The 26,063-nt window shown below is 26.0% G+C and overlaps 3 protein-coding genes across 13 annotated transcripts in view; 1 reads left to right on the forward strand and 2 right to left on the reverse strand.

The window, feature by feature from the left end:
* The window catches only part of LOC122505580 (Down syndrome cell adhesion molecule-like protein Dscam2), a 359,000-nt gene that overhangs the window by 81,464 nt on the left and 251,473 nt on the right, over positions 1–26,063 (forward strand). For 2 of the 11 annotated variants that reach the window (XR_006301928.1, XM_043617303.1), the window contains exon 1: positions 24,037–24,486. The exons of 1 other annotated variant lie outside the window; for it this stretch is intronic. Coding sequence is in view for 9 of the 10 variants with exons in the window: in XM_043617303.1 (XP_043473238.1) it covers positions 24,459–24,486 (28 nt within the window). In the remaining variant the exon portion in view is untranslated. Of the gene's footprint in view, positions 1–24,018; positions 24,487–26,063 lie in introns of those variants that run through there. 8 more of the 11 variants (XM_043617305.1, XM_043617306.1, XM_043617310.1 and 5 more) reach the window with 7 other exon arrangements.
* On the reverse strand, positions 1,183–4,760 carry LOC122505593. The gene is made up of 4 exons (XM_043617323.1): positions 4,661–4,760; positions 4,293–4,430; positions 4,012–4,167; positions 1,183–3,208 (listed from the first exon to the last, which is right to left on the reverse strand). Exons 1-4 carry the CDS (start codon positions 4,706–4,708, stop codon positions 3,071–3,073), a joined length of 480 nt encoding a protein of 159 aa, XP_043473258.1. The 5' UTR covers positions 4,709–4,760; the 3' UTR covers positions 1,183–3,070.
* On the reverse strand, positions 5,010–6,759 carry LOC122505591. The gene is made up of 4 exons (XM_043617321.1): positions 6,595–6,759; positions 5,992–6,129; positions 5,578–5,733; positions 5,010–5,401 (listed from the first exon to the last, which is right to left on the reverse strand). The coding sequence occupies exons 1-4, from the start codon at positions 6,637–6,639 to the stop codon at positions 5,228–5,230; spliced, it is 513 nt and encodes a 170-aa protein (XP_043473256.1). The 5' UTR covers positions 6,640–6,759; the 3' UTR covers positions 5,010–5,227.

Below are 26,063 nucleotides of genomic sequence, written 5' to 3' on the forward strand. Positions count from 1 at the left end.
CTTGTAGTAATTTGAAGAAGTTAGGACAGTTGAAACTTAAAAATTCAAAGTTGAAATGTGAATGTGTGTATTGAAAAAGAAATGAAGAAGAAGAAGAAGAAAAATGAAGAAGTGTAGAGAAGTGAAGTCCAGATTTTTGCCAAAATTCCAATTTTTATACTTTTGTCCCCTCTAAAAAATTTTCTAGTGGAGGAGTATGGGCATGGCAAAATTCAGTTTTGTCGAATAGAAAAAGAAGAAGGCGTAAAATCTCATTATCGAGGGTCTTATGATTGGGACCCTTAGTTTCGTCCCTCCGAAAGTTGCCAAATTTTCATGTGGGCGTTTGAATTTGAAAATCTTTAGAGTGGGATAAAACTTGAGAGTTTTTCCAAAAGATGGAGATACTGTTAGGTTTTCCGTAAAATTCAAAGTTTTAAAAATTCAACCTTTTTTGAGAAATTATCAAAGATTTTTACAATTAAATCGAATAAAAATCTTATATAAAAATTAGTACGATTTTTAACAAAGAATCTGAAATTAGTTAATTTAAGTTGTTTACAATAAACCTTAAAATATAGAGTAATTTCCAATTTTGATTACAATTATTATTTATTATTAAAAATGATCGAATATTTGTATATTACTAATTTTAGTAACTAAATTTGAAATTTTGTGAATTATTAGAACTAATTTAATTTCATCATTTTAAATTAAAATTGTTTAAATCTTAATTTTGTAGAGTATTAGTATTAAACATTTTATTTTTACAAAATTTAGTAAATTAGCATTTATCATTAATTTAAACAATTTTATTATTTTGCCATGTTGAAATTAGTCAAAGGATTATTAAAGTTCTAAATTTTTAATAATATATTATTTAAACAATTAAATAATTGAATTTTACTAATTAGTAATTTCTAATTTATTTTAGAATTTATTTTACACACGAATAGAAATCATGAATAGAATTAATATTTTATTGAATATATTTATTAAAGATAACGATTGTTTAATCAAATTTTAAACTTTATTGTTAATAAAGAAAGAAATTTCAATTATTTAAATGTTTATAAATTTAATTGATCGTTTGGTACTTATGAGTAAGAGAGAGAAAGATAAATTAAAAGAAAATTCAAATCCTATTAAATAAATGAAATCGCATAAAGAGTAAATAATAATAAAAAAATTGGTTTAAAAATTAATATTTTCCTCATGCAATAAATTAATAATTGTTGCAAAAACAAGAAAAAGACAAAATTCAATTTTAACATAATTTTTACAAAAATAAGAGAAAGTCATTAAACAGGCGAATTTTGGGTTTTTCCCGCTTTGCCGTCAACCGATCATTATCTTGCGCCGGGATCTGTCCACGCAAATTTAGACTGAAGGGTCCAGATTTTTCTACTATGAGATCGCTCTATGGTTTCCAAATAAGTAACGCATTTTTAAATCTATTTGCTAACAAATATTGATTTTTCTCTTTGAAAATCTTAATATGATATTTGACAAAAATTCTTTCTTCGAGAGAAATCAATATTTGTTATTTTCAGAAACAAATTTTAAACTCTCTAAACTTTTTTTCAAGTTTATCAAACGAGAAAGAGAAATTAAAATAATAAGAAAAAAAAAATTTAGGAGGAAGAAAATTAATTCTGACGTCACACCCCCATAGTTAAATGGTTGCTTATAGATAGTAACAAAGTGATATCGGAGAAGCGACCACAGAATGTACATATGTTTTAATATTTTGATTATTAGGTATCCCAGTTTAGGTTTCGTTGTTTGAGAACTGACACTTGCAGACAAATGGTATCGTATAAAAAAAGGTTGAAGAATCCTTTGGAATATTTGACTTCAATAGATGTAGTTTTCTCTGAAGTAGGTGTGATAATATAGAGTATAGTGTAGTTTTAGTTTGATCTTGTTGATACGATTGTTGTTGACGTTCTTGATTAAAATTTGGTGGTTGACATCAGTCGCACTGAATGATGGGTTGTAGAACTACAGATGGCTCCTAATTTGTTCATCGGACATCTATAGATTGTGGAGTTTTCTATCATTTTAATATATTAAGAGACGATAAAAACTGGTTCAACTTCTGCATTGACTGTGCTCACAAATAGGGAATGCATGCCACAGCTCATCCCAGGAATTTTCTGCAATTTCTCGACTACTTCTTTGTTGAAAAGGGTCCTATAACGCCTTCACTTGAAGATAGTACTGGTTGTCCTCTCATTGATTTGGCCGAGTCGTTGAGTATAGACGGTTGTTTTACGAGAAACTTCATTTATTCCCGCAAAAATTTAAACTTCTCTTTGGAATATAAATTACCGGTTAATATATTCCAAAGTATTTGATGATGCTGGTACAAGTACAGCAGGTGTTTGTATTTCCACAAATGAAGTTAGGATTTTGTAGTATTTTTCGATGATTTTGTGGTATGATGGTATAAGTTACACTTAACTTCTATTCCCATGATCTTCCAGATGAGTGTCCTTGATATCAGGTAGTAAGATCCATTATTTCTGCTCACTTCAACTTCTATGTAACACGTTCCTCCATGTTGAACCTTTATTTCAACAGATACACATTTGACTATCTGAGTCACCTCTGTTACAACTACTGCACTGTAACTTGGACCTTACAAATATATATAAATATATAAAGAACATAAATAAATCGTTGATTGGTATTTGAAAATATAAATAATTTATCTTCCAGTAATAATTTGTTTCAAGTCGCAATTGAATGAGCATTATTGTTAACATATAGATTTAATATTCGATAAAATTGGACGTATACATTAAATTATATCTTTTAAATTTGTATATATTCTATAAAAATTCGAAGGAAAATTAGTGTTGTAGACAGTGATGATATTCTTAGTTAGTATGAATTTAAGTTAATAATAATGATAATATAAAAATAAATTTTATCTGGAACATATGCATTCTAAACTTTTATAACATGATTTAAAAAATGTAATGTTTGTATAGCAAAAAAAAGTGGATTTTTTTTTTAAATTTGACATTATAATAAGAAGAAAATTTTAACAATAATTATTTTAAACATTTGACGTTTACGCGGTTCAGACAATTAGTAAGGGTGTCGTATTAGGATCTTCTTTATTATTTCTTAATATATTAAAAAGTCCATAAACGGGTCCACATTCTTTAGTTTCTGTCTGATAGTCAAACTTGATGGGAAATGTGATTTTTTTCACACCCTAAAAATTGTACATTTTTTTAATATAAATTAAAATTAAGAAGTAATGAAAAATTTTATTTTTTGAGTATATTAATTCGCAGGTATTTAAAATTCTCTCCAATATTTTTCTACACTACCGTCAGGAATTATCGGTACGGCTGCACGCGCACAGCCAAAAAACATACCAATCTTTAGATCACGATTTTTTTGTAAATACAAATGTCAGAAAATTAACAAATATACCATTCGAAAGATTATTAAATTCTACGATTAATGATACATAACTGAATATTTTAATAATTTATACAAAGATTGCAGCAATCGACAAATTTGACAAAAAAATTTAAAAAATAAAATTTTTGTGAAAATTTTTTCAACTCCTGCATATTTTTTAAAAATTGTAGAAAATGACTGAAAATGCTCGGCCGTTTATAATGATATCTCGCTAACCGATTAAGATTTTTGAATTTTTTTGGTCTTAAATTAAAGATGACACTTGAATGATCACACCTATGCAAAAGTTTTAAATTTTTTCTACAATTTTTTAAAAATATGCAGGGGTTGAAAAAATTTCCACAAAAATTTTATTTTTTAATTTTTTTTGTCAAATTTGTCAATTGTTGTAATCTTTGTATAAATTATAAAAATTTTAAGTTATGTATTATTAATCGTAGAATTTAATAATCTTTTGAATGGTATATTTGTTAATTTTCTGACATTTGTATTTACAAAAAATCGTGATTTAAAGATTGGAATGTTTTTGGACTGTGCGCGAGCAGCCGTACCGATAATTCCCGACGGTAGTGTATATGTATAATATACCTTTTTTATTGGACATTTGCTGGTGATTCCGAGTTTTGATAATATAAATTTCTTAACAGAATTGTCTAATGTGCCACGTTTATATTTACCGCATAAATTATCAAGTTCGACAATTTCACGTAAACCAGTGTTTTCCATAACATAATTGAAATAAATCTAGAATATATAAATTATACCTATAATTATTCGTACAATTTAATTTTATTTTTAATTTTCGATTTAATTTAATTTAATTGGAAATACTCTGAGGATGAAAAGTTATTTTTCAGAAATTTACTCACTTTTAATGAATTTTCATAATTAAAGTCTTCTAACCATTCAACTTCTACATGAGTTTTTTTCTTTCTTATAATTACTCCCGACGAATTTTTCCCTTGAATTATATCACCTTCAGGTAGGTTGACATGACGTTCATATGCCTAAAATATAGTTACAAAATTATTGTAGAAAATTTTTACACGGAGAAAAGAATACAGGAACTTTTATTACTTTCGGATGAGTAAATTTTTACCATTTCCAAATAAGAAAATTGAAATTAAAATTTGTAAAATTTACTTTGGAAATAGAGGCAATGCTCATTTCCTATTTCGATATTTTTCGCAATATAATAATATTAATAATAATAAATGAAAGTATCAAAAATTCTTACATTGACAACAGCAGCGAAGGCAAGTAACATAAATATGAATTTTATCATTTTCAAAGTGTTGAAGTTTCGTAAAGTTTTAAAGTAAATTATGCACCTTCGAAACGTGCATAATATACACTAAAAACATTTCTTATCATTTTAAAATAAAGTTTTAGTAGACTACTAACTTGTTTTTTATTAACATTCTCTAAACATGTTATTTAACTATAAAATACTGATAAATAAAGTTTGTTTTTTTACTATTTCGTGTGTATGAAGCACACGTATATGAATATTATTTTATTTAAATTTAAGTATTACATAAATGTATTGAAAACTACTTTTTAAATTTGATATCATTAAAAAAATTGTGATAGCGTAACAAGATATTTCACTGAATTCGCTTTAAGCTTCTAGTGAAAAATTCTAAAGTCCTAAAAATAAATAAGCTTGAATAGAAAAATACTTTTATCAAAAAGAATTTAAATTTCGAATGTAAATTATGAAACATATTTGTCACAAAATTCATGAAAGTAATTAAAAAATGGTGTTGTACAATAATTTATTTATTGTCTATCAATTTTATGATCAACAGTCTTTGCCGTATACGACACCTCTAAATGTTAAACCCATTTGTAAAGGTGTTCTTTTAGAATCTGTTTTATTATTTCGGAAAATATTGTAGAATCCAAAAGCAGGTCCACAACCTTTTGATGTTGTATTATAGGTAAATATCACTGGAAATGTGACGTTTACTGTACCCTAAAAATAACAGAATTCCTATTTGTATTAACAGTAATTATAATTATTAATAATAGAATATAATTATTATTAATAATTAATGATTTCCAATTAATAATTAAATGTTAATGAAATAATTAATCCTTTAATTGAAGGGTATTTGCCCCTAGGAACTTGTGGTATTCTTCTATTATTACCTTTTTTATTGGACATTTATTGGTGTTTCCCAGTTTAGCCAAAATAAAGTTCTTAAGGGAATCGGCTATAGAGCCTTCCTTGTATTTACCGCACAAGTTTTGAAGTTCAACAATTTCACGTTCGCCAGTTTCTTCAAAAATGTAATTGAAATAAACCTAGAACACAAATCGTTATTTTTGCCTAAATATTTTTAAAATGAATACATAGAGAGTAAAATTTTTTTTTTCCTCTTTGATAGCACGAAAGATTATTATTCAAAGTTTGCGATAAGCTTTTCGTACAAATTTGAAAACCCTTCAAGGTTTTTACTTTGGAACATTGATGGGAAATTCTTGGAAATGTAAATGTAAAACTTAGAATAAAATTTTTTTTTACAAGGAGAGAAAAAAATTAATAAATAGAAATTCACTTACTTTCAATGAATTTTCATAACCAAAGTCTTCTAACCATTCAACTTCGAGATAGGTACTTTTTAGTCTTATAATTAATCCAGAAGAGTTTGTCCCTTGTATTGCATGTCCCTCAGGTAGTTCGACGTACCGAACATATGCCTGAAATATAATTTATAATCGCTCTAAAAACAATTTATTTCTACTCTCCAGATTTGAATAAATTTTTAAATTTATAATTATTTCCAGTTTGAAATAATTATTTCCAGTTTGAAACTGACTAAATTCCGAACTAAATTCGTTTATTAATTTAAATTCGTAAAAATTTCTCCTAATTATTCATTAATTTTTAACTTTAGTGAAAAATTATATTTATTAATAATAATATTAATTATTATTATAATATGCATTTTTTACTATAATAAAAAATTAATGAAAATTATCAAAGTTTTACTAAATTTCTATAGAGGTATAGAACTGTAGTAAAAAAAATTTAAGTTCTAAATACTAAGCATAATTAATGAAAATTTTAATTAAAAATAGTAAAAATTCCTATTTTTAATAATATTTAAATTTAATTAAACGTAACTAATAATAATTATTAATTATAATATAAAAAATATTTACATATGTAGAAGCAGCGAGTGCAAATAGTAGATAGAATTTGAACATTTTTGTAGTAAAGTAATTTTTTTAAACAGAACGTAAACGTAAACAAAATTTATTTTCTTTTATTTTAATTTTCTTGCCTCGGAGTGATCGTTAAATTCCACTACCTATTAAGTTTTGTAAAGTTTTTCAACTAAATTGTAAAGAAACGTATATAATACATTTTATAATTTCTTATCATTTTAAATAAACTTGCAACAATAATTTGTTTTATTTTTAATATCAATTGAGCATTATGATAATTGCGTAAGATAATTTTTGTCCTCTTTTATAGTATTGAACTAATACCAATATATGGAATTTTAAACTTTGGACATTTATTTAAGTTGCTAAACTGTTACGCTTTATAATAAATACAAAAATACTTTGTATTGAATTGACAAGGTTAGGCAATGCAAAGTTAAATGATATTAGTATGCCTCAAGAAAATAACATTTTTAGAATTAAATTAACTTAAAACATAATTTTCTTTTACATATTTTGAAAATAGAATAAATGCTAAAAACTTAATGTTTTTTGTTATAAATGTGTAAACAAGTATAGAATGAATGAATGTTTAATTCTTTGCACCCGAAAAATTATTTTCAATAATGTATGGAATATTCAGAAAAATTTTTTTCGCTTTTAAAAATTATTGTACTGTGAATTGAGTTAAATTTTTATAAAATTATTACATTTCTGCCTCCATTTTTAATGTGTCCATTTTTCCATTAAATTTCAATTATTTTTTTATATTTATTGTTTCATGAAAATGTCCTGTTTTTTTTTTATTTCATTTTTTTTTATTCTATACAACTGTAAATCTGCGAATCGCAGTGAATGCGACTGATGAAAAAACAGTCGTTTAATACCATCAGTGGTTGTATAGTAATTAGTGAAAATGATTTCCACTTATTCGGATTAATTAAGAGAGAGGATTTTAATTTAAAGTTTATTATTGTTAAATAAATTATTTTGAAATATACAATTAAAGTATCTGTAATTATTAACGTAATTGATTAAATTTTGCTTCGGGATAACAGTTGGGACCAGTGACGTGTCCTGTGAATGTAGCAATAAAAAGTGCTGGGGTAATCTCAGGCTTCTTTGGATTCAATTTAAAAACATTGTACATTGCATAAGTAGGGCCACATGCAAAAATTGGTGTTAGAAACGAAAATTTTAGTGGAGCTTTAAAAGTGGCTGTTGCACCCTGCAAATAAAATATTTTAATTAAATTAAATATTATTACTCTCTAAATTTGAATTAGTAAAAATGTTGACTAATTTGAATTAGTGACTGACTTTTTGCTTTTGAATTAGTAAATTTTACTAATAAATAGTAATTTCTGATAATTTTTATTTAATTTTTAATAAATCAGCTCTTTTTTCTTCATGTAGAAATAATTGAAAATTTACCGGTTTAATTGGACATTTTAAAGTGTTTGCAAATCCCCCTAAAACCAATTTTTGAAGAAAGTATTCTATAGTGCCATTTTTGTAAGTGCCACACGCATTATCAAGAGTTACTATCTGTCGAATTCCAGAATTTGCAAAGAAGAAATTTACATAAACCTATATAAAAATTAATTATGAATTAAAATTTGAAAATAAGTTTAGGTATTTAATAAATACGAATGGGACTAAAAATACTAAAAATACACTACCGTCGGGAATTATCGGTACGGCTGCTCGCGCACAGCCCAAAAACATTCCAATCTTTAAATCACGATTTTTTTGTAAATACAAATGTCAGAAAATTAACAAATATACCATTCGAAAGATTATTAAATTTTACGATTAATGGTACATAACTGAAAATTTTAATAATTTATACAAAGATTACAACAATTGACAAATTTGACAAAAAAAATTAAAAAATAAAATTTTTGTGGAAATTTTTTCAACCCCTGCATATTTTTAAAAAATTGTAGAAAAAATTTAAAACTTACATAGGTGTGATCATTCAAGTGTCATCTTTAATTTAAGACCAAAAAAATTCAAAAATCTTAATCGGTTAGCGAGATATCATTATAAACGGCCGAGCATTTTCAGTCAAAAACTGTTCAAAATCAACTAATTCAATGCATTTGTCAAAAAACATGTTCGTACGTTTATAACGATATTTCACGAACCCAATAAGATTTTTGAATTTTTTTAGTCTTAAATTAAAGATGAGACTTGAATGATTACACCTATGTAAGTTTCAAAATTTTCCTACAATTTTTAAAAAATGTGCAGGGGTTGAAATAATTTCTAAAAAAATTTTATTTAAAAATTTTTTTTGTCAAATTTGTAGATTTCTGCAAGCTTTGTATAAATTATTAAAATTTTCAGTTATGTACAATTAATCGTAGAATTTAATAATCTTTCGAATGGTATATTTGTTAATTTTCTGACATTTGTATTTACAAAAAAATCGTGATTTAAAGATTGGAATGTTTTTGGGCTGTGCGCGTGCAGCCGTACCGATAATTCCCGACGGTAGTGTATATATTTATGTACTTACTTTGAAGGAATTATTTTTATTGTTGAATTCTTCGGTCCAGAGAAATTTTAAATCATTACCAACTTTTGATAATTTCACACCTGTTGTAATATTGTTCATCAAAAAATCACTGTTATATAAAGTTAGGGTTCGATTTGCCATACGTTTTTTAAAAAGCAGAGAGTTCACTACCTGAAATAGAATTTTTGTAGTATTTGAAAAATTCTTCGATTTTCAAAAATATGAATATTTAGAAGTAAAATACTTACAGTTGTACCAAAAGCGAGAATCATTAAAAAACATATGATTTTCGACATTTTTGTTTGGTATAGGTGTTTTAATATTTTCTGTAATTTTCAAACTATTTTCTTTTAAAGTTGCTTTTTTTCCTAAATTTATAGTGTTTTTGTAATCTAAATGTTTAAATTCTTATCGTTTAATGTTTACGTGTAAAAGAATTGTATTTGAATATTTTCTGTGACTGTAATTAAAATATGAGCAATATTCCACGTGTTACAATCAAGTAAAAATTTTAATTTCCTGTAATTGGCTCATTGATGTAGTTCAATTTTGACTGACAACTTTTTTTATTTAATTCAATGATTTTCAATAGGTATCTACTATTTTAATAAAATTTTCCAAAAGAGTTCAAATATTTAAACAAAATTTTAATAAAATTCAACGCAAACATTTCATTATTTTCATAAATAATAAAAATATCGCAGGAATTCAATTATTTACAAATTTTTTATAAATTTCTTCGTAATAATTCCATTCTTTTGATAAATAATAGATTTTTTCAGGGATTCAATTATTTTCATCAATGATAAAATTCTTTGCAAAAATATAATTATTCGGAATACAATTTTAATAAAACTTCTCTAAAAATTGCAATTACTTTCAAAAGTTTGAATAAAATTCTTTATAAAAATTTTATTATTTTAAATGCAGTTTTAATTTATTAATTCCTAAAAAGACTAATAGTTAATGTCATAAATTATGTAAAATTTTAAGCAATATAAAATTTTTTGCAAAAATTTAATAATTTTCACAAATAATATAATTTTTCACCAGAATTCAATTATTTAACAACATTTTTATAAAATTCTGCCAGAAAATTCAATTATATCACAAATAATAAAATTCATTGCAAAAATACAATTATTGTATTAAAAAATTTGTAATTTCTTTCATGGAATTCAATTAAAATTGTATTAAAAATAATTGAATTCCTACGAACAAGTGTTATTAAAACTTCTGAAAATATTTAAATTTCTGTATAAATTTTGATATTTATGAAAATAATTGAATACTTGCCAAGAATTTAATTAAGATTTTTTACAATAACTGAATTTCTGCAAAGTTTTTTATTATTTAACAAAAATATTTAAATTTTTGCAAAAAAATGTATTAAAATTTCTAAAAAACAAAATTAAATTTTTGTGTCAACCCTGATAATTGTTTATAATAGACAAATCAGTGTAGAAATACTTGAAATTTTAACGGTTTAATTGGACATATTAAAGTGTCTGCATATTTGAATAAGAATTACGTTTAATTCAATTATAAAATACGTTTAATTGAAATTTTTTTTTTTGGTTTGCTACTTATTTTTATATTAAAAAGAATTAAATAAAAAAGAATTTTTTCTTAGTGTATATAAAAATAAATTATGAATTAAAATTAAATTTCAAAATATATTTATGTATTTAATAAATGTGAATAGGAATAGAAATAGAAATTTATGTAAAGTCAACTTAAATATAACTTTATTATCGAAATGATTTATTATATTTAATGTTATTTATCATTATTTATTATTATTTACTATTATTTACTACTGTTTATTATTACATTGTGAATTATTTATTAAATTAAATTTGAAGATTATTGTATAACTTTATTAATTCATTTGGTTGAATTTAACATCAGGATGACATTCAGGACCGGATATGTGTCCCGTAAATGCAGCGACAAAAAGTGCTGGCGTAATCTCAGGCTTTTTTGGATTTAATTTGAAAATATTGTACATTGCATAAAATGGCCCACATGCATGATTTGTAGTCAAATACGAATAAACTAATGGCATTGCAAACGTAGCCGTTGTTCCCTGCAAGGAGTACAATATTTTTGCTAATTAGTCATGACATTTTTTTTATAAGAATTCCTAAACACGATTCCAAAATTAATTTTTTTTTCAATTTTTACAAAAAAAAAAAAAAAAAAAAGTACAATATTTGACTCAGAGCATACTAAAGTATGAATTAATATTTGCACCTTACCTTTTTAATTGGACACTTGAAAGTGTTTGCATACCCTTTTAAAATTAAAATTTGAAGAAAGTGCTGTAAACTGCCATTTTTTTGTTTGCACATGCATTTTCGACGGTTACAACTTCGCGTATTCCAGAATTTGCAAAGAAGTAATTTACATAAATCTGTGAAACGTTGTAAAAATTATAAACAATGTTTTTTAATTCTTTACACAATAATTGCTTATTTTTTAAGTGAACTTTATTTTATTTCTTTTCTTATTATCTACACTGCAAAAAAAATTAGTTGACTCAAATAATTAATCGATTATAATCGATTATTTGAGTAATTTTTTTAATTGTTATTAATTATTTACTACTTAAAATATTTATTATTATTATTATTATTATTATTATTATTATTATTATTATTATTTCCCTCTTTTGATAATTTCACATCTGTTTTGTTATGATGTTCATCAAAAAGTCACCATTATACAGAACTATTGTTCTATTAACAGAAGTTGCTGAAAGTACAATGTAAAAAAAATAAATGATATTATTAACACTTATTCAATCAAATTAAATAATTAAATCTAATTTAATATCATTACATTTGTGCCAATATTAAAAAGTAAAAATAAATATATTATGAATTTCAACATTTTTCTGGTCGTTACGTGTTATAATAAAAAAATATAACTGGACTTTTGATATCAAAAAACTTTTTTTTCCGCAAACTTACTAACAAAGTAATTGTAATGTTTAAATTTTTATCGCTGGTGGTTTTTTTACACGTGAATATTTTTTTTACGAAACAATATTGTAAAGATAATAAATTTGTTAATATTTTTTCTTATCACTTTAGAAAATAATACGTTAGCAATATAATTTAGCAATAATTTGGAACAGAGTAGAATTCATGTTAGTTAAATATATTAATAATAAGGGCAGGAATATGTAATTATAATTTATGAATACATTGGCATTAAATTTAATTATAGCTTATTGTTATAAATACTATAATTCATATTTAAAATGTATTTTATATTGCTGAAATTAAATATTATGTTTTCTTCAAACGCATATAGTTTTATTGTCTTACATTGTTTGATAAAAAAAAGTTTCTTGATAAATAATTATTAGGTACTTTTGTACATTTAAAATGATATAATAATCATTTTGTTGTCAGGGCAATATTAACAATAAATGACTAAATGTTTATTTATTACTTATTTTTTTTAGTTTGTTTTCGAAAAATAAATTTTTATTGTTCGAATATTTTAATAATTAAAAATGTTACTGTTTAAAAATTAAAGTATTTAATTAGTTTTCTAAAAATTTAAAAAGAGATATGTAATTAAAAATTAAAAAAATTAAAAAGAGATAATTAATAAGAACCAGAAAAATGTTTTATTTAAACTAAGTATTATTTCTTTGAGTCAAATAAAAGTATTTTTGTCTCAAAGTTTTATACTTAATTATTTAAATACGTACCAAATAAAATTTAAAAGAAATATTAAATTTAGTAGACTCTGAGTCAAATAATGATTTTTTCTGGATGTAAAGAAAGTGGAAAAATTCTCCCTTGAGGGGAATTGAACCTGTGACTAATTCTCTTTAAAAGCTAGTACACTAACCACTGTGCTATATGTTACTTACATAACTAATAGACAAAATATTGCAAAATTTTTAATTCTTACAGCCGAGAATAATTGTAAAATATTTTCTACAAATATTTCTATTTGTATTTATTACAAATAAATCTTATTTATGATTTAAATAGGGTAAATGCACTAGTAGTCGGACACTTAAGGATACAATCTTAAATTATGCTTTTTTTCTTGAAATAGCAAATATCTACTGTGTTTATAAGCACATTATTAATTAAAGGAGTTCTTCAGGATTAAAAATCATATAAATTTGTTACAAATAGTTGAGTATTTAATAAAATATAAACATTTTAATAAAAAATTACGAATGCTTTAGTAGTCGGACACTTTTTCCCCTTGTTTCTATAGTCGGACATCTGTCAGATATTTTGGATTTATAAAGTAAAACAGATAATTTTTTAATTGCTATCTGCTGGAAAATGGAATTAAAGCAAATTAGAAGTTATTAATATAATATTTAAACCCTATAAGTTTTAATATTTATGATTAATTATCAACAAAACTTTGTGCCACTCATCGCGCTACTCGAAAATGGTTGTATCTATAGTCGGACACCATGATTTTTAAAACATTAAATAAAATATTTCTTGTTTAATTATTTTCGAAAATAACACTATTTTAATAAAATATAAACTTCACACATTCGTCTAGTATACTTTTTAAAGTAATTATCACAATGCATTATTATTTATTTGACAAAAAACACGAAAGTGTCCGACTACTAGTACTGTCCGACTATACCCGCACTTACCCTATATAAATTGAAAAAAAAATGAAATTAAATAGAATTTTTATTTTTCAAAGTAGGAATTTGAAATCATAAACGTTTTTGAAAGTTAGTTTGTAGAAAATTTATTAAAAATGCATCGCAAGTTAATTAATTGAATTTGGGTATTTCGAGCAGTTTGTTTACAATTCAGACAATAACAAAGGGGTGTGTTTATCATGGATCAATGCGGTCGGAGAGACAGTATAATAGGAAAATTTGATGCAAACTTCTTCTCTATATGTATATTAGTTTCAATTCGTGGTTTGACGTGTTTAGACTTGTTTGTACATTTATTATTCCAAATGCGCGTCTAAATTTCGATGGTGCACGTGTTTTCTAGTCTTCTGTTCTAAAATGTTTAATCTTCTATTAAAAATGTAAATTATTTTTTCTTTCATTGTGAAATTGTTCTTTCATTAATCATTAGTGTTTGAATATTTAGAATTCGAAATTTATTTCTTGATTTAACGTTTTTTTTTAAACGTGTGTTCTGTGTGATGTTTAAAGTGTTTTTTTTTAAATATCAGCGTTTCTTCAGTCTGCATTGATTTAATATTTTTAAGGTATGAAATATTTTCAATTGAAATAAAAGTTCTATATGTATTATACTTTCATTTATGTTTATTAATTGTAAATTTTAAATTAAAATTAATGGGTGATTTTTCACTCAGTGGTCACTTTTGATTAATTCAAAAGTATTTAATAATTATTAAATAATATTTAATAATTATTAAATAATATTTAATAATTTTAAAAATTATTTCCAAATCTGCTTCGAAATTGTTTATATACGATTAGAAAAAAATTAAGTTAAAATATCAACAAAATAATTATTTTCAAGCTTTATTAAAAAGATCTACATAGGAAATTTTCAAAAAAAATAATTTAAAAATAATTTACCATTGACAAAAGTTTCCACTTTGTGGAGAATCATCCCAATTAAAAATTTAACTTTATAAACACAAAAATATTAAATTCATCATTATAAGTTTATCCAGGTTGCCTCAGGCCAGGAAAAAATCTGGGGATTTAAAAAATGGACTGGAAAAAGAATAAAATTTTTAAAAATTAATAAAAATAAAAATTGTTTAAGTAAAATTATTCATTAAATGATTTATAAGTAATAATTTTATGAAAGTTCTTAAAGAATTAAGTATTATTAAAAAAGAAATTATTGGCAGAATCAGAAAAAATTGAAAGTTTTGTTTTAGAATTCGTGGATGAGAAAGAAAGAAAAATTCTGAATTTTCAAATCCCTGACTTTTCCTAACCAATTAATAACAGTGGGCAATGACTTGATACTTTTAATTTTTTTTTTACTAACATTGTGACTATATATTTGCGATTTCAATCAGTAAAATTTCACTTATTAGTAGATTCGCTTTATTAAAAGATCACTATCTAAACAGCAATTTCAAAATAAGAATTTTCCTTAATTGAAAATAACTTTCTCTTGTAAAGAAAAATCCATTGTCCTGTAAATTTATGCAAAAATGTTCAAAGACGTTTAAAAGAAAAGATGTGAAGAAAGATAAGCTTGCGTTAAAATGCACCCCAAGACAAATCACATACTCGCTGGTCTTTAATGTCGCCAGACTCTTGGGGGTTTTCGCGGGTATTGTTATCATTATATTCCAACCTGGCAAAGGGACGAAGGACACTATCTAAATAGGGGACAGATAACGAGTTCCACGCCCTGGTCAAGAAACGATTATGTTTCTTCGTGTTTACACGTCCCCAAGGGAGAATCCTTGAATCAAAAACTTCATTACGAAAGCCATCACTTTCATCACGAATACTTTAAAAGACGCTCAGCTTCTCTTTCTTTGCTCACATTCTTTTTATTTTCACGTGACAAAAAAAGAAAGCAAAATCATCTCTCAATGATTAATGTTAGTCAGACCACTTTATCAAATCATCTCGGAAATAGTTGCGGAAAATTTGCGAAAGTTGTACAAAAATTAGAAATTTCTCTGATACAGTGTAATTTTTAGCTCTTTCAAGTATTTCTTTTCTTGGATTAAATCATTTAATTGGAATGAATTTTATTTGATCCACATTAATTTCTTTCCACTGCAGTAGTTTTATGTTCATTTCGTCGTTAACTTTTTTATTTTTTCAAATGAAAAATGAAAATAACACAATTTGCCTAAAATATTTAATAGTGTAGGAATTCAAATGAAGCAGAGAAGAAAATTATTTAGCATACAAAGCACAATAGGAAAATGAAGAAAGAACATTAACAGCATGTGACGGCCAAGTCACGTGATAGCCATAATGTTGACACTATATACTTGTGAAAAAAATAAAGAGAAATATTGATGTAAAAGAAAAAGATGTAAAAATCACTAAACAAATAGAAAAATCTGTTCATTTAAAGAGATCGATGAAGTTAAAAAAAAGAAGAGTCTATAGAGAAAGATGGGCCTGCTTGTGAATCCATCTCACGAGTTATCTTGAAAATGAGAGGAACAAACTACTTCTTCTGATGCGCGAGCAAGATAGAACACGTCACGAAACGAATGAGAAAAAAGCGGCAACGTGAAGGGTCATAATTAAATTCAGATTTCACGGCAAAACCTGAGGAAAATAAATGAAAATCTGATTGCAGTTCGACACTATTCGATATTACGATTTAAATTTATTTTATTTCTACGTGTTTCAATTAATATTTCATTGCCCTTTCGTGGAAATTAATTCAAGGTTGTAACAAAAATTTAATTTTGTTTTTCCCTGAATTTCCCCTGATTTCCAGACAAAATTTTAACTTTTTCCCTGACCTTGAAGAATATTCTGATTCACTCTCAAAATTATTAGATAGGTAGTCGAAAAAATGTTCTATTACATTTATTTACAACTTTCTTTAAAAGTAAAATTATTTAAAAACATCAATAACTTCTTTTTGAAAAATTTCTTTGAAAATTTTTAAATCTTTCTTTTTTACACTTCAATTTTACGAAATTTCATCGATTATTAGGAAATTCTTCAATCAAATATATATTAGAAAATAAAAACTTCAAATAATTTCATGAGAGAACATTCAAAGATTATAATTTGAAACCTTTTCAAAATTCAATTATTTAAATATTTTATATTATTAGAATATTGTTACTGTAACTTCTTCAAAATTATTTTCATCAATTCAATTCAATTATTATTTTGTACAATTTTTAAATAAAGTTCATTTTCAAATCAATTATTTTTAATAATTTTTAGAAAACTTCTTCTTTAAGATTACTATTACTATTTAAATAGTCTCCACCCTTTAGCAAAAAATAAAAAATTATCAAAAATTCGAAAAACCGAATTTCTTAAAATTTAACATTTTTTTCTTCTCTTTTATATCACTAGCTCCTCCGACGGCCGCAAGCGGCCGTCTACGGTGTAATTTTTATATGTCCATTATCCAAGTCCATTATTTTATTAATAGTAATATTAATTATAATATTCAAATTCTTTAAGTTAATAATTTGTTTATATTTATATTTAAAATGTTGACGTTTTTTTTGACAATGCAAAATAAGATTTATTATGAGTCTTAACAAAAATAAAATTTAAATATTCGCGCTCTTTTTAAATAACATTCGACTGCAGCGCCACCTTCACTTGTCCAAATAATTTTGAAAACACCCTTCTATTAAGATTTTACATTCTCATTGCCCATTCTTTACTTCGATACTTTTCGATACATTCGACCTTTCCACTCCATGTCTTTTTTATTTATAAAAAATTAAGCTTCATTATTTTTGTGCTCTTTAAAAATACTTTACTTATTTAATAATCTCCACCCTTTGGTAAAAAATCTAAAATTATCGAAAATTATCAAAATTTCAAAAAATCTAAAATTATCGAAAATTATCAAAATTTCAAAAAACCGAATTTTTTAAAATTCAACATTATTCCTTCTTTTTTATGGCATTAAGCTTCATTATTTTTGTGCTCTTCAAAAATACTTTACTTATTTAATAATCTCCACCCTTTAGTAAAAAATCCAAAATTATGGAAAATTAGCAAAAATTCAAAAAACCGAATTTCTTAAAATTCAACATTTTTCCTTCTTTTTTATGGCATTTAGCTTCATTATTTTTGTGCTTTTGGAAAATACTTTACTTATTTAATAATCTCCACCTTTTGGTAAAAAATCTAAAATTATCGAAAATTATCAAAATTTCAAAAAACCGAATTTCTTAAAATTCAACATTTTTCCTTCTTTTTTATGGCATTTAGCTTCATTATTTTTGTGCTTTTGGAAAATACTTTACTTATTTAATAATCTCCACCTTTTGGTAAAAAATCTAAAATTATCGAAAATTATCAAAATTTCAAAAAACCGAATTTCTTAAAATTCAACATTTTTCCTTCTTTTTTATGGCATTTAGCTTCATTATTTTTGTGCTTTTGGAAAATACTTTACTTATTTAATAGTCTCGACTCTTTGGTAAAAAATCCAAAATTATGGAAAATTAGCAAAAATTCAAAAAACCGAATTTCTTAAAATTCATCATTTTTCCTTCTTTTTTATGGCATTTAGCTTCATTATTTGTGTGCTCTTCAAAAATACTTTACTTATAAGATTGCAGGAACCTTTCACGAAGAGCTTGCTAAGTGTACATTTTGCTATCTGAGACAAGCTTGCCGCAAGCTTGTATTGCAAGCTTGGTAAGCTTACATGCTGTCTGGTTTATTATTCCTTTAATTTATTCACAGTATGAGATTTTATGAACAAAAAGAAACATAATTTTACATCACTTAATTTAAAAAAATGGTATAAAAATTATTTTCATCATAAACATGGTGTGCGGTGTAAAAAAAAGTTATTATGCAATTATAGATAAAAATAATGAAATATTAAAAAAAATGGTATGGAATTATGAAGAAAATGAGAGTTTGCGAAAGGTGGGAGGCGAGAAAAAGTAGAAGAAGAGAAACGCTGCGCAGGCAGTAAAAAGTAGTATGTCCGAGTACGTCGTTAAAACTGAACCCGAGGCTATACGAAATCTATGCCTTCTCCTGGTTTGGACTCCCCACCTCACCCCCATTAAACTTCTTACCGGAGTCCTTAACACCCTTCAAGCCCTTAGCATGGTCTATCGCTGGTACTCGTTCGACTATTGTTTTCTAAAGCACGACATAAAAGACTTTGGAGACCATCAACCCCCACTTGTCCCTTTATCATTGTCACAACTATTAAGGCTGTTGTCTTAACGTTGACCCCCTTTATGAAGAAAAACGTGGTTTGCGCAAAATTCAAATTCAGCCCCCGGGGTCAGCTGCTAGTCAAACACTTGGGAAGAATGCACTCGAGAACAGTGCGTTCTTTTCAGTAAATATTTTTCAACCTATTAAACACCATTTGAGTACCTATTTATTTTTAATATTTAATTTATTTTTTCAATTAACTGTAATAATTTGAATGTTCTTTCATTCGTTCACTTTTTCTGTCCCTCACACTCTGAAGTTGTTTTTTATTTATACTTTTGTTTTTGTTATCTTTAGATAGATTGTATATTATATTATTATGTTATAATTATCTTATCTTTTCTCTCATATGAAAAAATGATAGTTTGAGCCGATAGTATGAAAAACATGTTTTCATCTCTTGAATCGAGGGAGAAATGAAAATTCTGAATTCTCTCTTAATATTTCAGACGTACTGAAAAGTTATTGAAGAAAATTGTAGTACTTGACGTTGAGACGTTTCTGTATTAAGGTGATTATGGAAGAAGAGGAGGGGGGTCTTTGGCAAGAATTGCCGTAGAAAGAGAAGTACCAGTAGGTACAAACTAGAGGCAGGTGTGCGTTGAGGTAATTGAATTAAAATTTGAATCGTCGAAGCAACGAGTGCCGTAAATGACAAGAGAAGCGGAAGCAGCCAGTCGGTGGAAACATGGTTTCCTTTTAAAAGAGAGAGAGAGAGAGAGAGAGAGAAAGTAGGATGGGTGGCACTAGTCATTCCCTCTTTTAACTTTTCTCTTTTTCTCTCATTCCTTCCTCAAGTCTAGTTCTCTTTAAAGTGCGATGGCCGCTGAAGGGCGATGGAAACTTGAGCTTTTCAAGCCGAACTTGGAACTGAGTTAAGAGTTCTAGAGTACGCAACGCGAATGCCACTCTGCCGCCCACTTTGACACGTTCCAACTGCGGGCACCCTAGTTTATAGATTTTCAGGAGGAAATTCGTTCCAATGTTTCCTGACGATATCGTCTTTGAAGCGTGTCACACTGGACGATTGGTTCAAAAAGATTTCGTTTCATGTCACGAAAAAGGGGGAACAGAGAGAGAGAGTATAAAGAACCTCTTTTCCGTATCGACTGTCGCTTGAGAAACGACAGACGACTGTACTATGTACAAAGAGGATTATTCCAAGAATCAAACACCATCCAAGAGGAAAGGACATTCTTTGCTAGCTGAAAATCTTCTGAATTCTCCTTTTTCACCCAACAAAAGAGTGGCCCCAGACTAGAAGCGTTTTTCATTTTCCATGATATGCTTTTCCCTACCTATATATAACTTTACTTTTCAAAAACGATTCCATTCTATAATTTTGTCGAAAACAAATTCTCCCTCAAAAACGACTGTTTTTTCCATTTCTGACAATAATTTATTTTAAATAACTTAATTCTATTGAAGAACTGCTATAAAGTTATTACTTATAAATCATTCAATGAAGTATTCTTTATAAAATGTTAACGCAATTCTTTGAAAGAATTCTGTGGCAACCCTGTTGAAGCAAAACAATACTTTTCTAATTAATGTCCTCCAAAGCTCAATGACTCTCATCATAGAAATGTTAAGCTACATGGGAGAGAGAATCCTCGAAATTGGTCATAGCTTGAAGTACTCAGAAGGCAGGACGCAAATTGGCTGAGTAATCGATGCTCTCCCCACAACTCGGTCTTGGGATTCCAGATCAGACGTGCACACACTGTTTAATTAGAAAGTGCACGTCAACAGGAACGCGTGTTAAATTCCAAATGTGCTTTGGCAAGCTCACATCACAAACGTTTCACGTTGATATCCATTCAAATCCGTTCGATTTTCATGTCATATCCAACTACCATCAAACAATTCAAAAGTCACATCTCTTCCCATCAATGTTTCCACCACTAAAACGATACACGAACACCGAGTTAGGACAACTGGAAACAAAGAGCCTTCCACCCCAGTTTACTACTTCCTATAAACTTGAATCCCCTCATAGAAATATCTCGTAAATTGAAAAACAAAAATTTTTTCAAGTTTAGAAAGAACGATTAATATTTGACAGAAGTAATTGTTTTATTCAAAAGTTTTATTTTTGCGAAACTTTAATAAAGTATCGAGAATTCTGTAAAAGAAACAAAAAAATTGCAATCGATTTTTTATTTGTTTAAACAAATTATTGTTGTTATTTATCAACTTTTTACAGAATGCACCTAGAAAGTTGCAGTTTTTTCCCAATTTTGCAATTTACAGGCTTCACAGTGTTTCCCCTATTCTCCTTTTTTTTATTAATATTTCCCCTTTTTCCCTTATTTTTTACTTCTTTCCCCTATCCACAGTAAAACGTGAGGTGTTAAAATAACACCAGAATGGATTAAAATAATCTGCAACAGTTTAATTCCCCTAGGATTAAATTAACACCAGAAAGGATTAAAATAATCTATTTTGGTGTTATTTTTAACTGTGAATGAAATTTTACTTTAAATAAAACACCAAAGTCCACGATTTTTTAAAAATTCAACGAATTTATAGCTTCTCCAGGCAGAATAGTAAGTTAGTTACTAACTTAGTTACTAACTTACTAACTAACTTTGTAACATAGTTACTAAATTCAATTGTGTTCAAAAATTTAAAAAAATTCTCGTCAAAATTTCAATTTTCTTTATAAATATAATAAAATTCTTCTCTGATATTCAATTATTTTACAAAATTTTAATCAAATTCTTATCAAAATTTCAATTATTTTCAAAAGTTTTCTAAAATTCAATGATTTTCAATATCTACTATTTCAATAAAATTTTCCAAAAGAATTCCATTATTAAAAAAAATTTGAATAAAATTCTATACAAACATTCAATTATTTTCATAAATAATAAAAATTTTTACAGGAATTCAATTATTTATAAATTTTTTTGTCAATTTCTTCGCAATAATTCAATTATTTTCATAAACAATAGGTAACATTTTGCAGGGATTCAATTATTTTTATAAATAATAAAATTCTTTTAGGAATTCAATTATTTTCATAAATAATAAAACTCATTGCAGAATTTCAATTATTTTTAATGCAATTTTAATCGAAATCCTCGAAAAATGTAATTATTATTCTTAAAAATTTTATTAAAATTCGTCCAAAAAATTTAATGATTTAAAAAAATTTGTTGATAACATTTTTTATGAGAATTTAATTTCAAGAAACATAAAATTACTAAATTATTTATTTTTGTATTTAAATAATTGAATTCTCGTCGAATTTACTAATAAAAATGGTTTTAAAAATGAATTTCAGTTAAAATTTCAGATAATTGAATATGAAAAGCATTATAACGTGGATTTTTAGAAATAATTAAATTTTGAAATAGTTTCAAACTAAAATCATTGAAATTCTTAATTTTTCATAGTTTTGACAAAAAATTCTGTAGAATTAATTCTTTTTAAAAATTTAATAGGATTTTTATTGAAATTATTTTAAGTTTTTATTTTTCAATATATATTTAATTGCAGAATTTGCGAATAATTGAAATTTTGTCAAATTGAATTGTAAACGAATGAATTTGAATTTCAATTATTTTTCATACACTTATAATTGAATTTCTTGAAAAAAAGTACGATCTTGCTCTGCTGTCATAAGAAAAAGTTTTTTTTTTTCATACGCAGTTGAAAATTTGCAGTTAAAATTTTAGATTATAATTGAATATTAATAGCAATATAGCTTGAATTTTTAGAAATAACTGAATTTTGAAATTAATTTTTTTGAAAAAGTTTAATTGAATTTTCTTTTATATTATTTGAAATTTTCATTTTCTAATATGCATTTAATTAAAGAATTTAGGAATAAATTGAAATTTCGTGAAAGTGAATATTGTAAACAAAAATATTTTTCTTTGGTTTGAAAATTGCCAAAGAACTTTTTCGAAAATTATTAAAAATAATAGATATAAAGTAAAATTGTAGTTAGAAATTTTTGAAAATAGTAATTGAATTGAAATAATGAAAATAATTTTGAAGAAGTATAATATTTTTATAATATAAAATAATAATCCCCCACAGCACCGAAATTTTCCTAAAAATTTATTAAATATTTACTTGCAATATTCGGCATATTCCCGTGTAGAAACTGCCATATTCATGCCATGTTATGGCCTACACAATGATCAAAAGATCTGGCCCCGATTTGGGCCATGGTTAAATTTCTACACGGGTTCAACTGAAAAGTTTAGTGAAAGTTGTGTAAAGAATTAAATGTCCCGATTAAATAAATGTTTAGTGTGAAAATTTCCTGAACATTTAAATGATATGCTCGCCTAATTAGAATTAGGCAAAGATTTCATTGAAATGTTCAGGAAAGTTTCGCGCTAAACATTTATTTAATCGGGACATTTAAATCTTTACACAACTTTCAATAAACATTGCAATTAAATATTCCGAATATTGCAAGTAAATATTTATGAAATCGATTTTTTAGAAAGTTGTCCGCCATATTGGATCCGACATTTTGAATTTTTTAAAATCGACCTCAGATTCGTAAAAAAGGTTTTGGGTTACTCCGAGTAACCCTCGATAGTCTGCGTATACAAAAATCGTTAGTAGCGTGAAGGTTAAAGAAAAATATGAAATAAGTGGTCAATGTATGAAGAAGAAAAAGAAAGTTGGCGATTCTTAAAAACACAAAGGAATTAAAAAAGGAGAGATGTATCAGGAAATGAAGAAAGAAATCTCCTACTCTTATAGGAGGAGAAGATAAGTAAAACGAAAGAATAAGATCCCGCGGTTTTGAGAACTCGTATTTACGTCATAAAGTTCCAAAGCTTTGTATGCTCTGTGCCTCTCATCTAGCCATTCCTTCTCTCCTCTCTCTCACACTTTTTCCTCCCAGTCTTTCACTCTTTGTAGCACCTGCCTACCAGCTACGCAGCTACCCCTTTCTCTCTCGCCCAACGAGGGTGGAGAATGAGAGACAAAGGGATGCTGCAATGATAAAACAGAAAGAGAGGGACGGAGGGTAAATTGTGTAGCGAGAGGAATGACTTGCAAGTTGGGCGCCTGCGCGAGTCCAAGGGAATAGTGAACACGAACAGTCGTAGCCGGTGGTGCCGGGGGGCAAAGACTCCTTGCTCATAGTGAATGTTTCGCGCGATTTCCAAGTCACGGGGCACGTCACGTATGACCGCCAATTTGCCCCGGCTAATTTCTCAAGGAAAAAGAAAAATCTCTTTCGTTAATTCACCACCCCCCTGCCCTTGATCATTTTACAGTGTCGTTTACTATTTATATACACGTTTTCAAAATTTGTGATTGAAGCAAATTTTTGTTAAATTTTTCTTTTTTCCAAGCACGAATTTTTGTTTCAAGAATACGAATATATCGCGTCCTGGGAAAAAAAGGGGAAAGGAAGTGAGGAAGCTGGCCTCATTTGTTGAGAGAGAAAAAAACTATTAGCAAGTCAGACGGATCGCCTGTGATAATGCTCGTCTGCTGTCTGATCATAGCCGGTAAGTTCCACTATATGGACTATTACTCCGTCTCTGTAATGAAAATTTCGCCGGCTGAGAACGTTTGGAAAACGTGTTTCGTGTGCACGCGATTCGAGTTGATAATTTTCCCCAGGAAACGAGAATAGGAAATTATGATTAGTTGAATCACGATATTTTTCTATTATTTTCTTTCCTCTATTTTTTTAAATCATCCAAATTTGCAAATTTACAGTCAGATTTTTCAAAATCTTTTCCACAAATAAAATTGAAATTAAATCATTAGAAAATTTTATTTTCTTTTTCAATTTTAATAATTTTTATTTGCGAATTTTCCTATTTTATAATTTTAGAAATAAAATTGACTCTGTTAACTTAAAAGTATCAAATTGCAACAAATTGATTCTAGAAATGTTTTTAATGGAAGGAAAATAATGTTGATTATCGTCAATTTTCTTTAATTGAAAAGAAATCATTGTCTATAAATGAAGAATACTCTTATTGAGGAATTACAAATTTATTATTGTAGACATATCGCCGAGTTCGTTGACCCTGTGTGTCTCAATTCTATATTCTCTGAAACTGAATTAATAAAATTTGACTAATATTCTCTTGATTTTAATCAGAGGAATTTAATTGGAATTCGGTTAAAAACAATTCAGTTATTTGTTATTTTTCACTATATTGGCCAATTTTTGAAAATTAATTTAAAAATTTCAAATGTTTTGATATTAAAATTTTATTTTTGATAATTAAGCAAATTCATGAATTCTTAATGCCTAATTGAGTAAATAAATAATTAGAAATAAATACATTTATTCCTAATAAAACTCGCTAAATTTGAACTAGTTAAAAAGCTAATTAGTAAAATCGTATCTGACTTTTTGCTTCAACAATTAGTAAAAAAAAGTAACTAATTATCAGTAGATAACTACAAAAATAGTCAAATTTCACGAATTGAATGAGTTGTCAAAACTTCTTGTTATTTTAACATAAACTAAGAGTGAATTTTAATAATAATTAGTTTTTAACTATTTTATTAGTAAAATATTGCTATTTGAATCAGCCGCTGATTTTTTTACTGTCAAATTTGTAATTTTGAAGTAATTTAAATTTAGAGAGAAAAAAATAAAAAAATTTGTCTTTTCAATTTAGTAATAATTTCTACTAACTTTTACTTTACTATATATTTTTTTTAATTTTTAGTATCAATTTTTACAAAAACTTTAGCTAAATTTTAAATTTAGTAGAAATTTATACTAAAAACTATTCTCTAAATTTGAATTAGTAAAAATGTTTACTAATTTGAATTAGTGACTGACTTTTTGCTTTTGAATTAGTAAATTTTACTAATAAATAGTAATTTCTACTAATTTATTAGTAAAATTTACTAAATCAAAAGCAAAAAGTCAGCCACTAATTCAAATTAGTAAATATTTTTACTAATTCAAATTTAGAGAGTAGTGCAAGTTTTTTTAGTTTGACCAAATTTTTTATTTTGTAGTCAATGAAATTTGACTACGTAATTAAAATTCTAAGAATAAATTTTTTAAAAATGAATCAAATTTTAATGATTTTGGCGCAGAAAGCAAAATAAA

Source organism: Leptopilina heterotoma, unplaced genomic scaffold, assembly GCF_015476425.1.
Source record: "Leptopilina heterotoma isolate Lh14 unplaced genomic scaffold, ASM1547642v1 Lhet_36, whole genome shotgun sequence".
Lineage (NCBI taxonomy): Eukaryota > Metazoa > Arthropoda > Insecta > Hymenoptera > Figitidae > Leptopilina > Leptopilina heterotoma.